Below are 25,424 nucleotides of genomic sequence, written 5' to 3'. Positions count from 1 at the left end.
GCTGCCATCCGACTGCAAAGTGCGTTCTTTTACATGTCAATTTGGTTGATCACACTCCTGTACTTAAGAAAAGTTTTATTGCTTGACTTTGACTTGGTGGTAGTGTTTTTATGCTGTTTTATTGTTGTACATCTTGAATCATTTGAATACTTCCAATATAACCAGTTTTTACCCTTCTGTAATTTTCCCAATAACGTTTGTTGTTAGTAAGCAATTAATAAGAAAGATATAGAAACAATCTGACAGATTTCATTGAAATTTGGTGGACGTATTTGTGTTTGGACCTGAATCCAGGTGGATCCAAGATTTCTTAAGATAACATGGGATATTTGATCATGTATTTTTTCTGTTATTAAGTATTTTACTTTAATTGAATGAAAAAAGGTTATTTAATGTGAAGGTTCAACTTTTAAGCCATTTTCTGTTATTAAGATGACAAATGTAGGAGGGTGGGCAGCCTTGGCAGAGATATTGCATTGTTAACCCTTCCACTGCTGTTCAGTTCTTGGTTGCTTTCAATCAGAACTCTGTCATTCCTGAGTTGTTGTGCAGTACAGAGGAGTTTAGCTCATGGTTTTACTCCACCTGCCAAACTGTTTTAGACACTGTGGCTCTATTAAAATCCAGGCAGCCTAAAACTAAATCTGAGCAATGGCTAAATGACTTGACTCATGGTGTCAGACGTGAGTGCCGTAGAGCTGAGCGCAAGTAGAAAAAGGACAAACTGCAGGTGTTTTTTGAAATGTTAAGGGACTGCAGGCGTCATTATCAGGAAACTGTGAAAGATGCTAAAAGAAAACATTTCTTAGATATTATCCTGTCAAACTGTCACAAGCCTTGTGTTTTGTTTAACACTATTGACTCACTTCTAAATACCCTGCAGACTGCCTGTATAGAGGCGTCCACTGCTATGTGTGAAAACTTCCATCACTTCTTTATTGACAAGGTCACTTTAATTAGGGCTCAAATCTCACCGTCAGCTTATGACCACTCAATCTCTGTCCCCTGCACTGCTGTTTTTGACCAGTTTCAGCCTGTGACTCTTTCCTTTTTACGGGACATTATTGGTCATTTGAAGCCCCCTCGTTCTCCAAATGATGTGGTCCCTCCTTGACTATTTAAGGAGGTTTTCCCCACTGTAGGGCTATTTGTTATTGCAGTGATTAATTGCAGTCAGTCCTCAGGTGTGGTCCCTGAAAATGTTAAACACGCAGTAGTACAACCCCTGATGTAAAAATCCTGCACTACATCCTGCAGTCCTTGAAAATCTCAGGCCACTGTCTTTCCTTTCAGAAATCCTGGAGAAGATTGTGCACAGTTTAATTAATTAATGGGCTTTCTAGAAGAACATAAGATTGAAGTTTTTGAATCTGGTTTTAAAACCCTGCACAGCTCAGAATCAGCTCTTTTAAGAGGTTTTATTGATATATTTTTAGCTACTGACTCTGGTGTATGTGTCATCCTTTTATCTAGATCTCACGTTTGAAGCGATGGGTGGGCATCAGGGGCATAGCACTGGAGTGGTTCAAATCATACTTGGCTGACAAAATTTTATGTGTTAGCCTTGCTCCTCTCTTGTGTGGGGTCCCACAGGGCACAGTTCTTGGCCCTCTACTTTTCTCTCTCTTTTTACTCCCACTGGGTTCCATACTTAGGAAACATGGCCTTTCATTCCACTGTTATGCAGATGACAGTCAGATATATCTGCCTCTTAAAAAGATGCATTCTCCGTCAGATTTCTACTTATGTGTCTCAACGACATAAAGGCCTGGATGGCTCTGAACTTTTCAAATTTTAATGATGAAAAGATGGAAGTGATGGTTTTTGATGGCACCACTGGGACTCCCTCCCCCCTGTAGATCTGGGATCCTGGGTTAAAGTGGACCTGGAGCTTAAGTTTGACAGTCAGATCAAGGCTGTTGTCAAATCAAGTTTCTTCCACTTGAGGCAGCTTTCCAAAATAATGCCAATATTGTCAAGACAGCACTTTGAGACGCCTTTGTTACCACTAGGCTGGATTACTGCAATGCACTTTATGTGGGGGTAAGTGGGTCCTCCATCGCCCATCTCCAGATGGTACAGATTGCTGCTCCACTTCTTTTAACTGGGACACGTAAACATGAGCACATTCCCCCTATTTTAGCCTCACTCCGCTGGCTTCCTAGTCAATTTAGAATCCATTTTAAAATTCTTTTATTTGCTTTAAAAGTCTTGAATGGTTTTGCCGTGCCCTACCTTGCTGAGCTTATACGCCCTTACGTACCGACACGCTCTCTCTGGCCAGATGATCAGCTGCTCCTGAGTGTGCATAAAACTAAGCAGAAGCTCAGAGGGGGCCGTGCCTTTGCGGTGGCGGCTCCTAAATTATTGAATTATCTGCCTCTGCACGTTAAACAGGCCTTTTTGTATTTTTTCTGTACAGCACTTTGGTCAACTTTGGTTGTTTTAAAGCATTTAACAAGTACAGTTGGATTGGATTGGAGGTATGAGCTCTAAGTGCTTGATAATTTCAGAGCAAAATAGTTAATTTAACTGTGGCAGCTATTTAATGCAAAAATGTTTTGGTGACAGAGACTGGCTTTCAACCATATTTTACTCTCTTCAGTGTTTTCTCTGTACAATAAACCTAAACAGCCACAGAGTTCTTTTCTAAATGGTATTTGACAACATAAATGGATGGGATTGTCTGGGTGAAAATCTAATCAGTCCACAGTGCTTCATGCTTGTCTGTTTGAAGGTCATTGAAATAACAAAGATGGATAAATCTTGTTAAATGGAAGACACAATAATAATTCACAAACATAATCCATGGTGAACATGCAAACAATCTATTGTATTTTAGCAACTGATTTGATTTACAAATTGGACAACTGCATGTTGTCCCTGTGGCAAATCGGCTTTCTTCTCACCTCCTGGCTCCCCACTCATGCAATGACTTTCCTGCCATACTTTGAACAGCAAAGTCACGCCTCATATATCATCCACGCATAAATAGAATATTGTCCATTGTCTTTTTTTCCCCCCAAATTCCCTAAGTCACATCTTGATCTGCCCAGTCTTCATCATCTGCCTGCCTACCTGAGTTTGTCCTTGCCTTTTTACTATTGGAGCAAAAACCTTCAAATAGGAATGGGTGCAAAAAAGAAAAAGTTTGAACTTCATAAAGGCTGCTTCAGGATTTTTTTTTTGGAAAAGCTACTCAATTAACCACACTGATAATAACACTCTACCCGTAGCTTATTCTGTCCAATATTCATGCTACTCATTCTTTGGAAACAATACTTAGATTGAGTTGTTTTTTTCTCTAGTGTTGGATAGAGCTACTCTGAATCTAGCTATTTAATCCCTCCATCAAATCCATGAACGTGCACATTACGATGATTCCCATGCCTGGTGGGACATTTCTGTTTTAGCCCGCACAGAAAATCAGGAAGCAGTATAACTTGTATATTAACTGTTATCCTCATGCAAGGACGTGAAAATGATGTAGCCAATAAGCAATGATAACATGAAAACATGTCAGGATATGTTATTAACACTTCACAAATCCCTGTAACATTTTTTCTTTTTTTCTTCTTTTTTAAAGTTAATAGTAAATGCTGGAGATAAGATATATGTTTGACCTATTAAAGCATCAAATATTTGTAGCTATGACATTAGACAGTAACTGCATCTCATTCATAATATGTAGCCTACCAAATTAAATATATTTTTCAAACGAATGTATTTTGAACATTATCTGCTGATAAACAACCTTCAAATAGCCTCATGTGATTGGTCCAGACACACGTGATAGCGTAATAAATGTTGTCTTTTAGTCATTTTGGTTTTGTCATTATTGTGCCTTTATATGTCCAAAAATAGAAGTAAGTTAAATTGATCTCTACCTTATTTAGGGTGTGCCAGTTGTAAAAGTGAAACGCTGAGCCTGGTTTCTATTTATGGTACATTATTTGTTTTATTTCTCTAACAAAAATGGAATGAGACCCTTGTAGATAGGCTATTCTTCTTCTTAATATAGTGTTGCTTAGTGTACATTAAAGTTTATAGCAAAATGGCTCTTCATAAATAAACTATTTGCGTCCTCTTATTTATAAAAAAAAACAACTACTGACCCTAATATGAGGAGTATTGCCTCTGTTGTTTGATTTTAATACAATGTAAATCTAAGGCTGCCTTAGTCTGGTGGTCTATATTTCCATGGCTCTGTAATACCAGTCTACAGTAAAGCATGTGTTGATGGTTGTCATACAGAATTTGAGACACCGTCATTTAGTCACTGGGCAAAACTGCAAGCCACCACATAGAGACCTATTTCATATACTTACTGATGACACCAGCAACATTTCTAATAGCTTAATGACAGCGTGCTCAGCCAAAACACCTTTCAGAAGAGTACTCAACACTTAGCAGCACATGCCCTCTGTTGCTGGCGGCTGAAATTCTAAATATGACATTTTTTCAATTTTGGATTAATCTGATGGCTCTAATGTTTCAGAGCATTCTCTTAATAAATTGTGTTTTAAGCCCTGTTGTCACAGTTGCCATAAAATGCTGTTTATTGCTTACAGTACACAATAATGAGTAATGTGAAAAGAGCTGTAATTGTAAGGAAAGTTGGTTTATATAGCACATTTCAGATACACAGGGAATTCTAAGTGCTTTACATAAGCATACCAATACAACTAATAAAACAGGAAATAAGACAAAAGAAATGTAACATCTTTTAAATGACCTCAGGAAAAGCAGTGGCAAAAGTCTTAAGCCTAAAGAACAGTGTTGGGGCAGATTTCAAGTGTTTTGGAGGTTTATTTCAGATCTCCGGTTTATAAAAACTAAAAGCTGCTTCTGCATGTTGGTTCTGACCCTGGAGACGGTGAGCGAGCCTTGCCCAGAGGTTCTTAGAGGTCCAAATGGCTCGTAACAGAGTAACAAATCAGAAATGTATTTTGGTCCCAAACCATTCAGTTCTTTGTACATAACTATATTTTAAAATCAATGAGTTGATCCATAGGAAGCCAGTTCAAAGCTCTGAGAGTAGGGGTGATGTCTTACTCTTTTTTTGTGAGAACTTGGGTAGCAGGGTCCTGAACAGGCTGCAGTTGTCTGACAGATTTTTTTTTTTACAGAGACCTGTAGAGACACTGTGACAATGATGAAGTCTACTAAAAACAGGAAAAAAATGCAGGCTGATGTGTGATTTCTATAAATACCATTTTAAGTAAACAAGTAACCCCATACTTCCTGTGTCTGTGTAAATATATCATTAAGCTCTCACATGTTTTGGCTTGTGTGGTATGCTGTTATGCAAGCCTGTAATTTTTTTCAACAAACCACATAGATTTCTCTTTTTGTGGATCCACGTGGATGTCTCTGATTTTAGCTGCAGTAACATATAGTACACAAAATGCAAAGGGAAAGAAGAAGGAAAAAATCTTCCTCCTTCTCCTCCTCCTCCTTGTGAAAGGAGAGAGCAGTGAAGAAAGGAGGGAGGACTCACGAGGGAGAGGGGGGGAGGGTAAACGCACCCAGACAGAGCCATGTCTGACATCCTCGCTCATTGAAATAAGGAAGGACTGATACAAAGCCAGTGCGTCCGAGCAGGAGAGAAAGAGGGGAAGGAGGGAGGGAGGGCAGAGGGAATAAATGCAAAAAGACCGGCAGAGAAAAAAGGGTGAAAAAGATGCACAAAAGCTGCATCAGTTCTCGTCCGCAAGGAACAAAAAACATTGTGTTCGTGAATGGGAGCTGGTGAGCTCAAGCACAAGGCGAGTGCAATGAGAAACCAGGCAGACTTCACTCTTTGGTGTTGCTGAGCACCAATCCTCTCTCCCTCTATCTGTCACTCCCTGCCAGCTAGGACTGAGCCTCGGTATGATTTAGGGGAAGGCTTCAGGGCTTTTGATTAGGATTTGGAGCTTTATGTTTTAGGAATATGCTGCTGGAGAGGATTTGAACGTGCTGTCATTTCTGATTGAACACAGTGTGCAGAGTGGGGACGCCTGCTGCTTTCAGGGCTGCTCCCTTCCCTGCTATCTCTGGCTGTGTTTGGGCTATGGTCCTGACTGAGAAGCAGAGCATTGCCCAGATGCGGGGCTTTGACTGAATGGGGGGTTAAGCCTGTAAACACCAGCATGGGAGCCAAACAGATGAAATGGTAAGAGCTGTTTTTGAATTATTATTTTAACATGATGTAAATCGAGGATGTTTTTTTTGTCTACTGAGTGCATTGGTAGCATAGATATAAATACATCAGGCCTAAATTCAGGAGACTATACATCATCTGTATCGTCTTGATCAGCATGTTGATCTTAGTCTCCTTGTTCGCGATGCATTTCACCACACCTATATGACTTTGATACCTCCAACTGTGCAGGTTATTGTTCACAGTGTTTACAGTGCAGTAGGTGTGGGTGTGTCCCCGGCTGTGAGAGCTAAGCTGCTATTGCCTAGCAACCACTGTCTAACTTCCATTACCTGCTTATCCATTTCCTGATTCGGATAAACATTCTTTTAAAATTATATTAGTATAACATATACAAAACGTTTGTCTACTGTTGAATATGGCTCACTTTCGAACCGTGCACATGTAATAATATGTGTATATTTGCCTCGATTTTGTACAGTATTTACCAGAGACGCCAACTGTCGGCCACTGGATTGAAGTGATCCTTTAAAAATGAACCGGTTAAGGCATAGACTTTGCATGCTGATTACAGTTGATGATAGAAATACACAGATACTTAAGTAAAACTTCCATAACAGTATGCAACTACAGTAGAAGGGCATTCAGAGAGTTCCGACCTCCACCAAGGCATGCCCTATGTCACAATGTTTATGCTACACAAATGTTAATAATTTTAGGATAAGATGAAACACTGTTTATCCCAAGGGAACTTGCTGCAATACCTAAAATACCAAATACAAAAACCTCGCTTAAGCTTTAGCTTAACCTATATCTTCCAAATATGTATGTAATCTTTTTTTGCAACAGCAGCAAACATCTAAAATGTATTCGTTAGTTTATTGAACAGCTGCACGGTGAGAGAGTGTTAGAGGGTATCTTGATAATGTCAATGTCTGCAATGACAAGATTAGTTGATGGCAGCTGCTTTGACCCCCTTTACAAAAACACTTAAGGATAATCACAGCAGCATCTGATAAGACCCTCAGTTCATGGTTTTTGACGTGACCTGGTGCAATTACTCTTTCTGAGACGCCGGAAGGATCAAAACTACCAGTTTGTCAATGTGGCCTATGTTTTAAGTGACCCAACTCAAAAACCTAAAATTAAAGTTTATATCTTTATAGGCTTCCTTTGGCTGTGCTAGCAGCAGGAGGGCTATGTCAGTCCATAGGTTGGGTCTTCATTTAGTTCCAGACTGAAATATCTGAACAACTGTTACATAAATTGCCATGAAATGTGGTACAGATATCCAATCACTTTGGTGATACTCTGACTTTCCTTCTGATGCCACCATGAGGTTGGTATTGTGGTTTTTAGGGTTTTTTGGTTCAAACATTCATATTTCCCTCTGGATGAAAAAAAATAACTTTGGTGATCCCTTTACTTTCCCTCTAGTGCCAAAATCAGGTCCAATTTTGAATACTTTGATTTATGACCAAAAAGCTGCAAAATATTCCCAACAGCCTCAGTTTTACTATACATTTAGTTGTTAGCATGCTAACTTCTAAAATGGTGAACATTATTCCCGCTAAACATTAGCATGTTAGCTTTGGCATTTTAAGCATTTAGCTCAAAGTTGTGCCTAAGTACAGCCTCACAAAGCCTCTAGCATGGCTGGAGACACTTAGTCTTGATTTCAGTTTCTTTGGTGGCTGAGAGACAGAACTTAGGTGCACATTACGGTAAGTAGTCACATGAACACTTTCACAATTACTCCATACAGAGGCAGTGTGAAGTGACGGATAATACACATGTAACGGTTTACTGTCTGTTGTGGTATTAGCTCGTGCTGAGTAATGCTATTAGATAAGCAGAACAATAAGCAGAAATAATCGGCTACAATGGAAATCTCACTGCATTTGTATGGGAGAAACATGTTTAACTGTGCAAATGCAATCCCTCAGGACATTGTTTGGTTTCTAAACTGTTTTATTCCACAGTTAAGTCCACAATATATTTTTCCCCCTCTTAGTTTTTTGTTGGCCTTGGGGGCAGGGTGATGAAATGATGCCTCTCTATCCCTTCTCTAGCAAAGAGTTGAGATCTGTTTCCCCAGAAGCAGTCATGTTTTCCCATGCAGACACAGAGGGAGAAAAGAAGGAATCCCATGTTAAAGGACCATGCATAACGCCATAGGTCACAGGTCACAGTAGCTGTATCCTCTTCCTACAAACACAGCAGAGTGAGGATGACAGCCGGCCTCTACCTGAGGCAGTGGAGATGCTCTCAGAAAACACAAAACACATTAAGCTGCAAAAACCAACCAGCAACTCAGAAATCATACTAGCCTTATGTTTTGAAATTATGGCCGCAAACTATGTAAAGAATTTCCTTTGGGAAAAATGACAGAGTTGCATCCATTCCTGCTCCAGGTTTTAATCATATCTTTTGAGTTCTCATTCTATTCCTGTATGTGAAACACTTAAGTCTTATGGGTATTGCGTGTTTAAAAGGAGATATGGTTTAAAATATTTAGCCCAATTGAGATTAATTCACATGTTTATGCTCTTTGGGTAGTTATTAAAGCGTATATTCCTATTTTATGTTTGCTAGTATTTATTACCATTCATTTGGCAGAGATGCAAACACACACACTGATTCCTGCCTGTGCCCACCATCTGTTTCAGCCTCAGCTCAGCCAGCCCTGCTCACTCCCCGAAAGAGGAGTATGTTATCACCCAGTCCACTGACACCCCGAAAGAAGAAACACTCTATGATCAGTCTGAGGACCAGGGGGAACTTCAGGATGACAAATCTGAGCTGACAGAGAAGAAATCTGTCATAGGTTGGTTGGCTGCACATCAACTCGTTTAGAGCAAGATGCAATGCAATGAATCCCTAAAAAGCTCCCTTGCCTCATCTCCCCTGTACTCCTCTTCCTTCCAGAGGATGTGTCTCTGTGTGGGTTGTGTCCCTCCCTCGGGCACAATGTGCAGGAAGAAGAGAAGTCCTGGGAGGAGCAGCTGGACGCCCACCAAGAGCAGCTGGAGAAGGAGATGCAGGATGCCAGGAGGATGGTGTTCCGCCTACAGGTAAGTCCTGGTGATGACACACTTTTAGAACAAACTACTGCACCTGCACATTGACAGAAGGCACACAGACCGCAAATGCACCAGATAAAGGTAACAGCTCAAATATAGCACAAGTTTTAGCCTGGTTCCAGACTGATGAAACATTTTGATGTTTTTCAGTGCTTCAAATATATATAAATTTGAAAGAATGTGGATAAAATAATAAAATTTCTGTCAAATATAGAAGAAACAACTCTATTACTCGGTTGAAACATTTGGCTGAGAAAGGACATGCTGCGGATGAAGGTAGAGAATGTAATGATTGCCACAGACTCTAAAGCACACACCTATAATAATGCCTTCTTTTTTATCCCACCACGTGCCAATGTTTCCCACTGGTGCACCAAGGAAGATTGGCCACGAAATTTACCAAAGTCTATTTGGCACACTCCCAAGGCCCTTGGCAGCTGGCGCCGCCGGTTAATACAGTTACCATACCAGAACACCTGAAAGTTGGTGGGACAAATAGTCCCATTGTCCGCCCTTTTTCCGACCCAGTGTCTAGTACTTCAACGCAATGCACAAATAAGGATATCACTGTTTACATCTACAGACAATTCAAATGGGATTTATGGAACAGCAGGACACAATATGACTGATCATCACTGCAGGCATAATAAACAGCAAGAAGCAGTGTCTGTGGTGTGATGAGGCTGAGTTTTCTTTCTTGCACATTTATTACTTGATAATCTTACTTACTACTACTTAATATCTGAGTTTTTTTTCTCTTGAATATACAACTTTAATCTTGAATATTCTGAGTTGTTTTTCTAGAATATTACCCTCCTTCCCTGGCTCTGTAATAAACAGTATATTTTTTTCAAACAGTGGCCGTAATATACCACTGTAAAATATAAATTAGAAAATAGTATTTATATATTGAAAACAGTCCATTGCTATTTTATTAAGCTTAGAAATATTGCTTAATCCTTAAATATATATTATTTTTATGTATGCACTATTGCTGTGCACTGTATATGTGGGTTATAGCATGCAGGTAAAAGGATGAAGTCTGTCTGTACTACTGCAGGCTTTTCAACATTATTTCAATTTGATACAGTTCAATTCAGTTCAATTCACTGGCTTTATTAGCAGAAATGAGAACCCTGTTGTGCACCCATTTATAAATATCCCAAACTGCTGTATTTACATATACAGAAATAAATCAGGCTTCTCTGCCATGTCTATGTTGTTATGGCCACAGGCCTTCACTCTGTGTGTGTGTGTGTGTGTGTGTGTGTGTGTGTGTGTGTGTGTGTGTGTGTGTGTGTGTGTGTGTGTGTGTGTGTGTGTGTGTGTGTGTGTGTGTGTGTGTGTGTGTGTGTGTGTGTGTGTGTTGTCCTCAGGCGTTGCTGCTCCATGGCTGTCTCCCCGAGGAGGACCAGGATGGATCTGTGAGCTTCGGAGATAACCGTGTGGCTAACGCTGAACAGCAGCTGGTACAGTGCCTTCTCTCTGCTAAATCGAGAAACCAGCACTTGCTCGCTACTTTGTGTGAGGTGTCAGTGTCAGTCCTTGAGTTGTGATGATGTTTGCAGCATCGCTCCTCTCGAGAGTGGCTACTGTAGAGCACAATTGAATCTCTCTGATCTGCTAGCACGCTGTGAAACAGGCTCACTGCCTCCTCATACGTTCTGACACTTTTCCATTCTCTAATTACGCTGCTCATACCCTCTCCCTTTGAAGGTTCTAATCCGCAGTCGTCTGGACCAAAGTATGGAGGAAGCCCTTGATCTTAAGGTACAGTTAGTAAATGTAATTAGGTTTAATATATTGATGAGCTGCCTTACAAGCAAAGATTTTTTTTTTCTAATGCCTTGGTTAATTTCTGTGGCTTTTAGAGGGAACTCCTGAGAAACAAACAGGAGGCACGCCACCTTCAGGCCATCAGGGTAACCCCTTACTCAAACTTTGAATTATTGAATTAAAACGGATTAAAGCATATAATTCCATCTATTCCAATTTTAGGGTGTTCCAAACTGATTCTGCAGTTTCTATCACACACAATATATGTTTTCTTAATTTCTTGATGACGATAATACATTTTGGAGGATGGTGTATGCTGTCGATGAGGCAGGTGGAGGAAGAGTATCTGTATTCAGGTCTTCTCTGGCCTTTACTTTAATCTCCCTGTCTTTCTCATTAGGATGCTCTGCAGCAGCGCCTGGCAGTGCAGGAGGATGCTGTTCTGCAGCTAAAACAGGAACTACTGAGGTGCAACATGGCCAAAGATCAGCTGGAAGGGGAAAATGTGAGACAAGTGATGATTTCCGTTTGACACGATAAAATATTTGACTTGCTTGACCCGTGGATGCAGGTGTGTACAAGAGAAATATAACACTCAAATATCATGCCGTATATCTGTTTGCAGGCAGAGTTTAGTCGCAAGTTGAGTGAACGGAACAAATTACTTAGTGAATATGAGGTATTGTCTTTTATTATTTACACTTTAAGGAATTATTTTGATACATACATGCATGTGTGGACTTATGCCTTCCATGTTTTTTGTCACAATAGCAGCAGCTCGGGAGGAAGGACAGAATACTGCAGCAGCAGCAGCAAAAGCTTGATGAAGCTCAATATAAAGCGCATGAAGTCGGCCTTGGACGGGTAAAATAATCACACATAATAATGTATATATAATAATCTATACTTTAATAATCCTGCAAGGGGAAATAATAATTTACTCTCTGTCGGTATTACACACAGGCCTGAATTACACACACATGCTCTGTAATTATACATGCACTAATGGTGAGATGTCAGAGTGAAGGGGTCTGCCCCGAGCAGTGGGGGGTTTGGTGCCTTGCTCAAGAGCACCTTGACTTGCTGAGCAAATTCAAATTTTGCTCTTGCAAGAACTCTGGATTTCCAGGGTAGTCGGTTCCCACTGACTATATAAATCTGTAAATTTGACACCTTAAAATCAGTAATGTCTCATAACAGCTGGGCAGTGTTGTTTTTAGCAGATTGATGTGTCTTAAATAGTTTTTTTTACAACAATGGGGGCTTTAAGCACAGATGGATAAGGTATATCAGGCGTTGGCTACACTGGTTGGATTTTGTTCTGAACACTAGCCTCATCCACCTTATTTATGTATTTAAATGGTTTGTTCATTTTGCAGTCATTCAGGATTGAAAGCGGTGGGTACAGTAACTCAGTGGGTTCGACATCTCCTGCAGTATTCCAGCACACTGCACCAGTACGTACCTTTTTTATTTCAGTCTTTAATTAATACTTTCAATTGCTCTTTACTGTGTCTGCAGGGATTATTTATTAATATTATTATTATTATTATATTATTGTGTGGAAGCTCATTTCTGGTAAAGGTGAAGATTTGCAAGACAAAAATGAAACAACACATAGTGAGTCACAATTATTAGCTCTGTTTTGCTTTTTTTCTTGGTGGAAATGAGCTTTCATACTTAGCCTTAACATGAAAAACATAGCAGCATTTATAGAAATTGTTTGATTATCAATAAGCTGTTTGTCACAGGGGGAAGAGCTACAGCTGGTCAGGGAGGCGCTGCGTAGTTTGAGGGACAGCTTTTCTGGCCATGACCCCCAACATCACACCCTGGACACCCTGGAGCAGGGCATGTCCAGTCTCATGGACCGACTACACACTTTAGATAGCCAGCGCAGACAGGACAGAGGGGTACACACACACACACACACACACACACACACACACACACACACACTATTTCAGAGTATATCTTAAAACGGAGAAACACATCTGTATCTGATGAGTGAGTCAACAACAAATGACAACCAAGTGTTTACCATGAGCAATTGGTTCTTCTTCTAGGTGGAATTTAAATCACCAGGACGCAGAGCTAACTCGACAGACCGTGACTCCTGGCCGCAGAGCTCAAGTGAGGCAAACAAAATCCTTGTTTGTTTAGGATTTGTCATCCCCTGCAACATCTCAACTCTGGCTGTTAAATCAAATTGTGTCGTTAAATTTCACTGCTATGTATTATCGGCTGTTAGGCTAGAGCCATTTTAGACTCGGGCTGTGGATAACAGTATTTGTTGTTTTTTTGTGATTGTTTCCAGAAATAGCGCACTCACACAGCAGCCCCGGACTGGACACCGCCGTCTCAACTAAAGTGCTCTACTTCACTGATCGCTCGCTCACACCATTTCTGATTAATATACCAAAAAGGTGAAAAACAAACACACTTTATAGTGGGTTTATATAAGTGTTACTGTTTGGTGCCTCACTGTAGCGTACATGCATTTAAAGCAAATTGCTGTTTGGATTAGGGCTGCACGCTAAAAACAAATGGCTTGATTCAGACATGAACTGAGCTGGAAAAAAATGCTTCAGTATCTGTGCTGGTTAAATGTTTATCCTAGAAAAGCGTAATGTCTATGTGGGTTTATGTGTGCACAGATCATGACTGAGAGTGTGCTCTTACAGGCTGGGTGAGGTGACACTGCGAGACTTCAAGGCTGCTGTGGACAGACAAGGCAGTTTCAGATACCACTTCAAGGCTCTCGACCCAGAGTTTGGCACAGTGAAAGAGGAGGTAGGCGGGGAGTAAAATGATATCCCTTACTTCTTTTTTACACCAGCTTCAGCAGGCAAATATAAAATGGCAGTTATGGAGTAAGATTTGCTAATAGCTGTGGCTGCGCTATACTTCAAAACACTGCAGGAGGACTGACTAGTCATTTTCACTTTCTCTCGAGACCTTTGTCGTCGCAGACGTGAGTGGTTCTTAGATATGTAAATGCTGAATATTGGCTGTTCAGGTATTCCAGGATGGAGCAGTCGTGCCTGGCTGGGAAGGGAAGATTGTAGCGTGGGTGGAGGAGGACCACGGAGAGAGGAGGTAGAGCTCAAAGACCCAATATCACCACTACAAACCTCAGTTGTTCCCACTGGACCATGATTTCACTGAAAATACTTGTGATGCCATAATAGAGAAGTTATAATACAGTTAACTGGGACCAATGGGTATAACACCATTTCGATACAAAACCATGTTTTCAAAGTCAATGTTTCATAGGAAGACTTGATTCGGGTACCACTTTTGTTAAAGGAATGGGTACCATACATTGTTTGCAGCTCATAAATTAATGAATATGTGAGACTAGCAGTTAATGGTCAGTATTATGATACTTGAAATATGTAATATGAAAGCAAGTTAATTTGATTTCCAATAAATTACACTTAATAAGCTGTGCTCTAAAAAGCTGTAATCAATGCATAGTATGCAAACCTTAAGATAAATGTTTACTGACATTGTTCACATGTTCCAGATTGCCAAATACATGTTGTTGTTCTGCATCAATTTTAATGTTTTAATAAATAGGAATTATTGCATGGATTATTTTGTTGTGAATTATTACCCCGGAGTATAGTAATGACACTGTACACCAGCTCCTAGCCATTATACACCTACCCTAATACACCCACACATTAATAAACAAAACCCACAGATTGTTATTAAAGTTAATTAATTTTTTTGGGTGGGGGGGGTAAGAATTACATCTGCTGCTGCAGATCAACCCACACAGCACAAAGGGACACAGTGAAATATTTGCTTCAGTAAAAACATAATTTTGTATTTGGGAGCAGATCAGGGGAGCTGTTTAATGTTTGTTAGCTGAAGTTTTGATGCAGAGCCTGAGTCCTTCCGTAGTATAATGTGTTCACAATACTTATTTCGTTTATTTTGGTTATGTACTTTGAGGATTCTCAGTTCCAGAATTCACTTTTAGCTTCACAGTTTTTTCATGAAGGCAAATGGTATCATCACCCTGGACATGCTGGAGCAGGGCATGTCCAGTCTCGTGGACCGACTACACACTTTTGACAGCCAGAGGACCGAGGGGTACACACACACATACACCGTTTCATAGTATAGCCACATCCACTTTCAAAGTAAGTATTTGTTTCTTCTTGTTAAAAATGGCAGATGCAGTGTCTTCAATCACAGTTTGGGGGAATTCTAAAAGCAAATAGTAGATATCCTCCACTTCCAGTAAGACGTCTTCCTGTGGAGAAAAAATACATTCCGCACACTGTTTGACTCACAAATGTGAAAAGTGGTAGTATGTATTTTTTATGACATCCAACTATGCACTGATACACATTGGATTGTAAAATGTTTGATTATAACTGTTCAAGGGAGTGTGTAACCACTAACCTTGGAGATTCTCAGCTGGCACTCTGACATGGAGCAAACCTTTGGCAGCTCCACTGTCAGCTCCATACTGCGAGCTACTCCTTTGTTATCAGTCTTCACCTCGAGTTTGTACTCTGGCTTCTGAGGCTGCACAGATTTACTGGAGATGACCTGGATCAAATCCTTCTTTTTGTTCTCTGAACTTCTGCAGATAATTTGTGCTGCTGGGTCCTTGTGTTGTTTCTCAGAGCGTAGAGAGAAGATCTTCTGCAGAAAAGCAGCTGGGGTCTGACTGGCTGTTAAAAGGAACACGATGATTATTAGAAACTATAGTTGAAGGTGAAAGATGATACACCTGCAGCCGCAAAAAAAAATAGCTCCGGCATTAAGAGCTTGTAGCAGCTTATTTGGGTATAGGACTAATTGCTCTACCTGTGTCTGGTTGTCTGGAGGGTTGCCGAAACCCAAGCCGGCGGTGCAAGTCATCTGGGCTACTTTTTGGGCTGCAGCTGATGACCGTGTACTGCTGGGTTAACCTCATCCCATGATGCTGCTGGGCAAAGCTCAGGGCCAGCATATACAATTCTGTTTTTTTTTTCTTACTTTCCTGTAGCACTGCAGGGTTGAATGCCACATCCAACACAGTGTACCAACCTGCAAAGGAAAAACACAATTTATTGTTTTTCTTGTTTACATCATGTAACAGTTCTCTAGCCTGTGATGCAGCACAGCTTTGTATTTTACCTTGACCTTCATTTGTGTCTGTTTCCAGTTTTCCTCCACACAGAGGTAAAGGCACGCTGGGATCCTGAGGTGCAGGCACAAGTTTCCAGCTGCATATGTTGATATACAGTGACCCTTTCTTGGGCTCCTGTTGAGGACACAGAAATACTGTTTGTCAAAACACACTCTTTCTTTAAACTTTAAATGCACACGTGTTGCAGCTTTTGTATTAAGGGATAGTCGCCGGTACAGGTGAAATGATTTGTAAATGAAATTATCCAAAATTTTGAGCGGAAAGGCAAATACTGGTTTCAAGTGAATATGTTTTGGTTTTCTTACTCCTCTGTGGTAGTACATTGAATATTTCTGGGTGTTATACTTGGTTGGACAGAACAAGACATCTGAAGATGTTACAATAGGCTGTGGGAGCTTGTGATGGGCATCCACTATTTGCTTGCAAAAATGATATGTAGATTAATCAAAAATTAAATGAATCTACAGTTGAGTGGCGTCCATGGCACTCTGCCAGGTGGCACTGTGAAAAGTTTTCTAATTTAAATTAGCAAGATATTGTTTTTATTTCATTTAATTTTAATTTAATTTGTATTCTTTTTTCAAAAGGCTTCATAGTTAAACACATTAGATTTTTTTAAATGTAGTAGTTTATACATTAGATTATAATCTGATATAGCTACAACTCCTAGAATCTGCAATATGTTTCATACCAATACATTTCTCTTGTGTTATTCTTAAAAAAATAGCTTTACCTTGTGTGTGCCCCCATATGTTGACTGAAAAAAAGACTCTTTAATAGTTTTTAATAGTACTTAAATCAACCTGATAGACCTTTTTCACAGAGGACAAATTCACTAAGCCTAATAAAAAAGTATAACTTACCGGCAGTAATAATGCATTTCATCAGGTGCTCAGTGTTATATAAAATTATGTTAGCTATAGCTAGCTAACCTACCAGAGATTTCTTTTTTTATTATCAACGCTGCCGTAACCTTAATTGTATTTTTAAGGAGCAAACGTTTTTAGAATTTGTGACACTTCCCAAATACAACGGGAGAATATTTTTAGCTTCTTAAGTAATTTAAAAAACGTTTTCAGTGACAACTTATGTTTAACCCTTGTGTTGTCTTTCCCACAACATGAAAAAACAGCTGCACCAAACTTTTTCGACATTTTAGCCGTTTTTTCCAAAGTTTTTTGCTTGCTTCCAGTGTTTTTTTTCGTAGTTTTTGTCACTTTTTCCAATATTTTGTATGCTTCCCCCCCCAATGTTTTGTCGCATTGTTAAACATTTTCAACCTCCCATATTTCTGAGCTGACAAATTTGACCCCAAGACAACTTGAGGGATATGCTCCTGCCACCGACGTCACTTACCACTATTTCGGTGCGCAAACAGGAGTCGAGTTCAGGGGGTTCGCTGAATCCAGCTTCCTTCAACTGTTTCTCAATCAACTTGCGGTAGGCTGTGGGGTCATTTTGAGAAAGATCATCCAGGATGGACCAAAACTGGTTGACTTTCTGTAAAACATCCGCTGTACTGCCAATGGAGGACATCTTAAGGTGACTGTCTTATTTTGGAGACGTTAACGCTAACTAGCAACTGACGTTAGTTATGCTAGCGTTAGCTGTCTGAAAAGAAAACACGAAGTTAACTAGAAACGCTGATGTTAAAAAAAACAGCTTGTCTACAGTATTACAAATTAATTGTGCTATTGAAAGAGGCTCTAAATATAGCTAGAACATAACGCTAAATAACAAACTAAGGTAGTTAATTTCTGTCAAAGTAACAACTAACGTAAAACAAATCAACGCTCACTTAGCTAATGTTGTCAGTTGCTAGGGAAACCAAATGAGAAGACTCGTTACACGGAAGCCACCTGGCGGTTAGAGGCAGAGCTGCAGCTCAATAATCACACCGGACACAGTTTTAGAAGAGCCATAATTTATGTTCAATACATGACAAATATAACATAGAAATGCAATTTGATGTCTCCAGTCTGTCATTATGTGTACATGTTATAACGGACATTTAAAATAAAAATATCAAATAGGATTTTCAAATGCCTGAAACCGTAATATCAGTAACATAGCACCCTCAGTAGCTCAGTAACTTCCGCTGCTTGTTGTGCATCATGAGCCCTCGTAAGTAATTCTGCAAAGAGAAACAGTCCTTATTAGCAAGCAGTGTAAACACTGTACTTAAATTCTATTGTATTCTACAGTTTCCTTGCAATCCCTTCCTGTCGCTGATCATATAAAAATCATGATAATGGCTGTGTATGAAATTGACCAGGTCTCTCCGATATTTCTGCAGTGAAGTAGCAATGTAAAATACTCCATTATAATTACAAATCCAGCATTCAAAAGTTAAATGAATTCATCAGCAAAATAAACCTGGAGGTGATTGTCTTTATTATTACTTTGCAATCAGCACTTTAATGTTAGACAAGGCAAAGCTGATTTGAAGTACTTCACATACTGTGTTAAGTACTCCACCCTACTGCATCATATTTCATAAGATGATCATAAATTTGTTATTGGTAGTATCTTCATCTACGGAGTGTAAGTGTAATGGAGTAAAATATATATATTTTTTACAACATTTTCCTCCTGAAATGTTCTGGAGTAGAAGTATAAAGTAGCTTAAAATGGAAATATACAAATAAAGCACGGTACCTCTGTACTGTAGGAATACTTTGTACCCCAGAATTTCTAAGAAAACTCTGTTTCAATCATGTCGTAGATCCATCCCAAGAATTCAGCCACTTTGGTGTAAACTCCAGGATGGTTGGGCTCAGCACAGCCTGTTCCCCAGCTGACGACCCCCACCAGCCTCCACACATTTTCATCCTGGCAAACCAAAGGACCCCCACTGTCCCCCTGGTGAGATAGACACAAACACTGTTCAATATAGACTCAGCCAGCCTTCATTATCCCAGTGTTTCACCATAAACAAATCACACAAGGGAGGATGAATCTTTAAAACGCCTCTGCAAGATAGTGTTCAGAAGTCAGATCTGACCTGACAGGCATCCACTTTTCCCTCTGTGTATCCGGCACAAAGCATCCGTGGCGTGATCTCTCCATTGTACATGCAGGAGCTGTTACACTTCTTTGTGCTTATTATGGGAACTGGCGCCTCTTTCAGGGTGTCAGGTGAATGCACTGAGCAAGAAAACACACATTTAATGCTGCTCTGTGAATACATTTGGCACACTGTCATCATGTGTGAATTAGACCTGCAGTAGATGTAAATTAGTTTGAGAGCAGTACAGCAGGGTACAGGGTCTTACCACCATCAGCCTGTGTGTATCCCCATCCAGAGATCCAGCACTGTGTACCTCCTGGAAGATCATAGTCGTACTGAGGCAAGCAGACGGGCCTAATTGTATCTATTTAAAGGGGAAATGTACATACAAATTCTGACAGGTTGGAACATGATAACTTGGTTATAGTGCAATTTTTCCCATCAGATCATTTATTTATTAGTAGTAAGCCTTTTTGTCCACGCTGTTAGAGAAACGTACACATAGATCATGTTTTCCTCCTGTCGTAATTTTGTCTTGTTATGGGCTTCCTCAAGTTTACCTTGTACTGTGGATATGTTCACTCAAAAATGTGTTTTGTTTATTGTTACTTCACTTGGTTGTCCAGATTGAGGAATGTGCCTAGTTTGACACTAGAAGGCTGTTTTCACATTTATCTGCTGAGGTGGAAATGTTTCTCTGTGCTCACCTAAAACTCGGTTTAAAACATGTACGAACGAGCAGGATTTTATGACACGGAAGCCGGTCCGTGGTCCAATATGCAGTTTACAGAAATGGGATGTGAAAAGTTGAAACCGCCAGTGCACATCGACTTTTCAGTGAAGAAGAGGACATCTTGCGTGCAGTAGTTAAACGTTTTGAAATAAAAAAATATATTAAAAGTATTCATGGATACTTTACTGACTGATTTTTTTCAATGAAGGACAAAGCATAAATACAATTTAGAAATGTTTTTAAAAACGGTAATTGGATTTTCTTGACACAAATGATTACTCTAAACATGTTGAGGTTGTATGCCCACGTTTGAAATATTGTGGTTACAGAGAGGAATGTACTGTTGTGGTGCAACATTTGTTTGTATCCGGTTGATTACAAGTGTATATTATTGTTCATTATGGTGACAGAAGTTAGACCATTGCTTGTTCTTCCTCTAAAAAAAATAGGGAAGATACCAAGTTTGTGGTGGTCTGATGGAGGCTTGTTTGCTGAAACATAAAACAGTGAACTGAGACCATAGTATTGGCATTTTGTTGTGTTTTTTAAGTGCTAACTTCTGTGTTGTGTTAAAACCTAACAAAGAACCTCCCAGACTAACCTGAGAAGTTCAGCGGGGTCCGCAGTTTCATCAGGGCTATATCACTGTCGTGGCTCCTGTGGTTATAGTTCTTGTTGTAAATGATCTTCTCCACAGCGTAACCTGTGTGCTGAGCCATTTTAGCTGAGGTGCGGGTGACAATACCGGCGTAGACCACCCAGCTGGATACCTGAGGTTGCCTGTAGCTGACATTTGAGGGGTGAGAAAAGAGGAGGCAGATACTGATAAGAGAGAATATGCCTGGTTTTGTGCAGCTGTTAATGTCCGATTATTCTACTTTGATTTTGTTGTCCCGGACCTTTTAGTGCTGGTAAGGTCAGCTGTCTTACTTGTGAACACAATGCGCAGCTGTGACTACCCATTGACTGGTGATGATAGAGCCTCCGCAGGTGTGACGGTTGCTGTAGTAGAGGCTGACCTGCCAAGGCCACCTGCCCGGCGTGGCCTCGACCCCCCCGATTATCCTGGGCAGCTTCGCTCGTGTCCCACACTCTACACAGAGATTCATTCATCAAAAAAGCGGTGGACTGCTGCATCATTCACTCTTGTGAATTCTTATTAAGAAACTATAGGCCATGGTGTTAGATGCAAAGTCAAACAAAAAGTTAAGCTTAATTTGCTCACCAAAACATTGCAAAGCAATAACCTTCCCTGTGATACAGTTCCCCCTAAATGGAAATAAATTGTGTAATTAATTATGAATAATTAATGTGTTTGGAGCCACAATTTTCTCTGCGTCATTACGAGTAGGATGTCCTCGGATAAATGGCCTTACCTGAATTGCCACATATTTTCCAGATTGCTCTTGTGTTCTGAGGTAATTTGTATAAAGCCGTCAGTATGGTTTGGCCCAATATCCGTTAGTTTCACTCCTTTATGCTTGGTCAGTCTGGTAAGAGAACATATGCAAAATAGGTGGGAGTAAGTTTTAAGATAATTCAAACGGATTACATGTGATAAAAGAATGCAAATAAGGTATTAGAAAATCATAAATAAGAAAAGCTTTCAACCTTAGCAAAGCAGGCTAAGACAAAACTAAGTAAGTGAGTGGGCGCTCCAGTTTCAATCAGTGTCTAGAGTTGAGGTGGTGTTATCCTGTCAGGAGTGCAAACCTCAGATAACCAAGCTGTCTGCAGACCAGCGTTCCCAGTGAAGAGTTCCACCTCTCATAGCACACTGGTAGCCAGGTGGGCAGCTTCCCCAGCTGGATCTCCAGGAGGGAGTTGTCTGGGCTGATCCTGTAAAACACTGAACCTGATTGATTGAAAATCTCTCCAGAGACAAGCTCTCAGTCAACAGTAATGAAAAGAGCATCTTCTGTAAGTGGGAAATGATTAGGAAAAACACAAGCATCTATGCCAATGTAGTCAATACAAACAGATCATTATGTGTGGTGTTGTCCTGTCACTCAATTGGCATCTCTCAAGAGTGAACAAAAGGCAACAAGAAGCAGCTTTGGAATGCTAATTTTGTTACTGTTCAACCAAAAAACACCAAGGTGAACCATAACCCAGTAGGATAAGTCGCATAACAATGTTTGTTAATTAAATCAGTGAAACAAATGCCTGCTTTCCAACAAATGGATAAAAAAAAAGGACAAAACACAGACCTTTTCTGGGGTCAGAGATGGGAATGTCTTCTGTCACATTGCAGAAAGGCGTCTCCTTTGTGTCCCCAAGTCCCACTGGACTTTGGGAAACGGAAGGTCTCAGCAGAAGTTTAACTGTATGTAGATAAAGATGTACTGGATCAGCCTTTTAATCAACCATATGTTTATTTCTACTAAATGTTACCAGACTTTCTGAAGTACCCAGAACAGTCTGTCTAGAGCAAAAAGAAACATTTACATGGCAAAAAGGATTTCAGGAAATATATCCATATATAGGAGTTCAGCTTAATAGAAAAAAACATCTCACTAAAACAATACTCAATATCATTTTATATTATATATATTATAGGAGAATGTGCTGCTTTCCATTGTTGTAAATGAAGATATATTATATATCTTTTCTGTTTTGGACTGTTGATTGGATAAACAAGCAATCAAAAATGACAATAATTGTTAGTTGCAGCTAGAGCTGGGCAATATGTTGCTATTACATCGATATCGACTTATGAGACTAGATATCATCTTAGATTTTGGATACCGTAATATGGCATAAGTGTTGTCTTTTCTTGGTTTTGAAGGCTAACAGTTACAGTAAAGTGATGTCATTTTCTGAACATACCATACTGTTCTATTATTGCCTTTACCCACTTAGTCATTATATCCACATTACTGATGATTATTTATCAAAAATCTCATTGTGTAAATATTTTGTGAAAGCACCAATAGTGAACACTACAATATCGTTATCGTATTTGGTCAAAAATATTTGATTTTCTCCATGTCGCCCAGCCCTAGTTTCAGCCCAATATCACATTTTGGAATTTTCACATTTTCACATGCTGATTATATTGCCGTCAAAACTCCAGTATCTGTCAGGCTCGGCTATGACCTTAAAATATACAGAAGCTTGAGTAGATGAAGCGAGACAGGTTGCATGTCTCAACAGCTCCTGGTTACAGTTAAGCTAATTTACTGATTCTATTTCAACACAATGACTCACCTAGAAACCAGACACCTACAGCTAAGCCTCCCAGAAGTCCAACTGCACACACCACTGCCAGTAGCCTCACCAGCCTGTGAGCTAAAGCAACAATTAAGACTGGAGTTAATGCGCCCTGATCCCAGATATGAGCTGAGAAGAATAATTAAATGTCAACTGTTGCACATATAGTACAGAGGCAGACAGTATTAAGCTACGTTCTGTACACGCACAACATAATGGAAATCCATACTGTGACATTTATATATAAAAAAGCCCTGCTTTGCTCATTACTGAACAGTAGGTGGTTTGATTCAGGGCAACGTCTTAATTAGGCTTGTTCTTTATGTTTAGGTTAGCATGTTCTAACGACTTTTGTTGTTTTCTGCTCTGTTGACGGAGGATTGCTCATGTAGTCTGATGCCCAGCGGATGGTGGTGGTGCACGACTGGAGCTTACCGTGAGTCGTGGAGTGAATCCCTTTTAACCAACCCTGCACTCCATTGGTCTCCGCGACTTCTGCTGTTTTATCTGAATGAAAAGAGTGACTGACAGCTGCCGGGTTCTCAATCACTGATAATGTCTCTCCATCAGGACTCTATAAGAAGTAGAGTTAGCACGTCAGACCTCATTTAAAGCTTGTTTCTATTTGTTAGAATTTTGGCAAGTTTGCTTATTTGCAACAAAAAAACAACAACCTGTTGACCATCTGCTACATAACAACAGTGCACCTGTCAGGCTCTGTCAGATTTAACTAGGAGCACTATATTCCTAGTGCTTAACTACTACTACCAGACCAGATGTATGGAGTCAGAGATATAGATGTGCACAGGTGTGTTTCTGTCATAAATCTCCTCAGCTTGCAAGGTATAATGAGAAAGTTGAAGCATTGGCGTGTACGTTCTACGTATTGTAAAACAATTTTCCATTTGAGGTTCAAACATTTCCCGTACTTTATTTCACAAATGTTTAATCACTTTGGAGTGTGTGTGTTTTTGTTGTGCTTACTCTCCGAGGAGCAGCTGTTTCTATAAGCAACATATTGAGGGTATTACAGTCAATCTAATGAAGCCCTCCATAGATATGAGATGCTGACTTGATATGATACAATTACAGTAGGAAATCCATCTAAATAAATACTACACCATCTGCTCACTGTAGCACTTGAGTGTAGCTAAACATGTAATTTTAGATTTGGAATTAGAATGAGTTGCATATAGTTCAAGAGGCACTTTAGAAACTAAGTACAGTTGTGCATCATAGGTCATATTAAGATGCATGTGAATTATAAAGAAAAAAACACAAGTAAAGTGACAGAAAGTTTGAAATGAACGCTACATCTGTAAACAACAGCTGTTTCTGTATGTTATGATGATGCAGGTGACAATGTGAGAAACATGTTGTTGACTTGGCATTGCATACATTAGACAGATGGAGGATGTAGTGAATATTTAGTCTCCCTTTCTTACCATGTTTTCCTCGCGTACAGTCCTGAGGATAAAGCAGCGGTGTCCGGGCTCATCTGTAGGCCTGTGCTGGAGGTAGAAAGGTCCGTCCCGCTCGCAGTTGATGCACCATTTGCCATTTAACAGAATGCAACTCTGGACTTTCCCTTCACAAAGAGACAATGAGGTCAGCATTGGTGCAGAGAATGAGGCTGTTGTTTGTCCAGGGGGGTCATGGGGCCTGTTGAAGCAAACTGAACCAGGTCTTTGTAGGGGGGAGCATCTCCAGAGATACCTCCAAGCTGACTATTGATAGGACACCGGGTGTTGCTAGGTAACACTTTTTACCTGTGCCAAAAGATTGCCCATTTCCACCTGAGTCATGTTATTACCTGACAGTTTATATGTTCTGAGAAAAGGTCGTTATTGCAGATTGTTGAAAAGTCTCATATCATGTCAATCCCCTTCATTTGGAATCCAAAGCTATCGTCTCTCAACACTCAGGAACAAAATGAAGTCTGTTCTGTCTGCCCGCTGACAGATGAGACTTTCTCTTCTCTCCTCACCCTGTTAACCAGCTCACAGTCAGACTGTCTATATCAATATATTTTCAGTATTTCAAATACCATCTTTGTTTTGAGTACAGTAGAAAAGGTGGCTTGAGTGGCTTCAATAAGGGATAATTAATTCTAAGAATAATTAAAAACTGAGATGTGCTCTTTGAAAATGGTGAGAAGATCTTTTGAGGCAGTTCAAAGCCGGACTTTTTGTGTCACCTCAGATGAAATCATTGTTTTATTGAAACGAAATGACTAATTTGATACAAAGGTTGTTTATGTATCTCTCATTTCATATGTGTGGTGAGGGATAAGTCAGAGTCCAGGTGAC

At 39.9% G+C, this 25,424-nt stretch overlaps 3 protein-coding genes across 7 annotated transcripts; 1 reads left to right on the top strand and 2 right to left on the bottom strand.

The window, feature by feature from the left end:
* Nucleotides 1-5,535: 5,535 nt before the first annotated feature.
* On the top strand, nt 5,536-14,597 carry dixdc1a (DIX domain containing 1a). Of its 4 annotated transcripts, XM_034867598.1 has the most exons (16): nt 5,538-5,872; nt 5,985-6,157; nt 8,815-8,972; nt 9,074-9,219; nt 10,605-10,697; nt 10,945-10,998; nt 11,100-11,150; nt 11,405-11,509; nt 11,630-11,683; nt 11,776-11,868; nt 12,384-12,461; nt 12,756-12,917; nt 13,071-13,137; nt 13,322-13,430; nt 13,689-13,797; nt 14,024-14,597. In XM_034867598.1, exons 2-16 carry the CDS (start codon nt 6,135-6,137, stop codon nt 14,105-14,107), a joined length of 1,386 nt encoding a protein of 461 aa, XP_034723489.1. In that variant the 5' UTR covers nt 5,538-5,872; nt 5,985-6,134; the 3' UTR covers nt 14,108-14,597. The 4 variants fall into 4 exon arrangements, with proteins under 4 accessions (XP_034723490.1, XP_034723492.1, XP_034723489.1 ...); XM_034867599.1 differs by having other exon boundaries at nt 5,536-6,157; nt 9,077-9,219; XM_034867601.1 differs by having other exon boundaries at nt 5,536-6,157; nt 11,779-11,868.
* Nucleotides 14,598-15,130: 533 nt separating this feature from the next.
* On the bottom strand, nt 15,131-17,983 carry pih1d2 (PIH1 domain containing 2). The gene is made up of 5 exons (XM_034867673.1): nt 17,516-17,983; nt 16,147-16,273; nt 15,835-16,056; nt 15,424-15,698; nt 15,131-15,271 (listed from the first exon to the last, which is right to left on the bottom strand). Exons 1-5 carry the CDS (start codon nt 17,693-17,695, stop codon nt 15,131-15,133), a joined length of 945 nt encoding a protein of 314 aa, XP_034723564.1. The 5' UTR covers nt 17,696-17,983.
* An 83-nt stretch (nt 17,984-18,066) lies between these two features.
* tmprss5 (transmembrane serine protease 5) lies at nt 18,067-25,069 on the bottom strand. 2 transcript variants are annotated; one of them, XM_034867657.1, is made up of 13 exons: nt 24,561-25,069; nt 23,551-23,689; nt 23,113-23,193; nt 22,113-22,226; nt 21,616-21,757; nt 21,279-21,392; nt 21,128-21,171; nt 20,833-20,995; nt 20,504-20,688; nt 19,435-19,533; nt 19,164-19,306; nt 18,818-19,021; nt 18,067-18,293 (listed from the first exon to the last, which is right to left on the bottom strand). In XM_034867657.1, exons 1-12 carry the CDS (start codon nt 24,729-24,731, stop codon nt 18,854-18,856), a joined length of 1,563 nt encoding a protein of 520 aa, XP_034723548.1. In that variant the 5' UTR covers nt 24,732-25,069; the 3' UTR covers nt 18,067-18,293; nt 18,818-18,853. The 2 variants fall into 2 exon arrangements, with proteins under 2 accessions (XP_034723548.1, XP_034723549.1); XM_034867658.1 differs by having other exon boundaries at nt 21,616-21,751.
* Between the last annotated feature and the right edge of the window lie 355 nt (nt 25,070-25,424).

Source organism: Etheostoma cragini, chromosome 3 (genome assembly GCF_013103735.1).
Source record: "Etheostoma cragini isolate CJK2018 chromosome 3, CSU_Ecrag_1.0, whole genome shotgun sequence".
NCBI lineage: Eukaryota > Metazoa > Chordata > Actinopteri > Perciformes > Percidae > Etheostoma > Etheostoma cragini.
This window is presented reverse-complemented; position numbering and strand designations above follow the sequence as displayed.

What these genes read in the sequence shown, in the direction of transcription:
- dixdc1a (XM_034867598.1), top strand. Translation starts at nt 6,135, where the DNA reads ATGGGAGCCAAACAGATGAAATG. An exon ending in AGAGAAGAAATCTGTCATAG is followed by an intron (nt 8,973 to 9,073) that starts GTTGGTTGGCTG and finishes TCTTCCTTCCAG; the next exon opens with AGGATGTGTCTCTGTGTGGG. An exon ending in AGGAAGCCCTTGATCTTAAG is followed by an intron (nt 10,999 to 11,099) that starts GTACAGTTAGTA and finishes TGTGGCTTTTAG; the next exon opens with AGGGAACTCCTGAGAAACAA.
- pih1d2 (XM_034867673.1), bottom strand. Translation starts at nt 17,695, where the DNA reads ATGTCCTCCATTGGCAGTACAGCGGATGTTTTACAGAAAGTCAACCAG. An exon ending in GTTTGCGCACCGAAATAGTG is followed by an intron (nt 16,274 to 17,515) that starts GTAAGTGACGTC and finishes TGTCCTCAACAG; the next exon opens with GAGCCCAAGAAAGGGTCACT. An exon ending in AGACACAAATGAAGGTCAAG is followed by an intron (nt 16,057 to 16,146) that starts GTAAAATACAAA and finishes TTTCCTTTGCAG; the next exon opens with GTTGGTACACTGTGTTGGAT.
- tmprss5 (XM_034867657.1), bottom strand. Translation starts at nt 24,731, where the DNA reads ATGCTGACCTCATTGTCTCTTTGTGAAGGGAAAGTCCAGAGTTGCATT. An exon ending in ATACACACAGGCTGATGGTG is followed by an intron (nt 19,307 to 19,434) that starts GTAAGACCCTGT and finishes TTTCTTGCTCAG; the next exon opens with TGCATTCACCTGACACCCTG. An exon ending in GAAAAGTGGATGCCTGTCAG is followed by an intron (nt 19,022 to 19,163) that starts GTCAGATCTGAC and finishes CTATCTCACCAG; the next exon opens with GGGGACAGTGGGGGTCCTTT.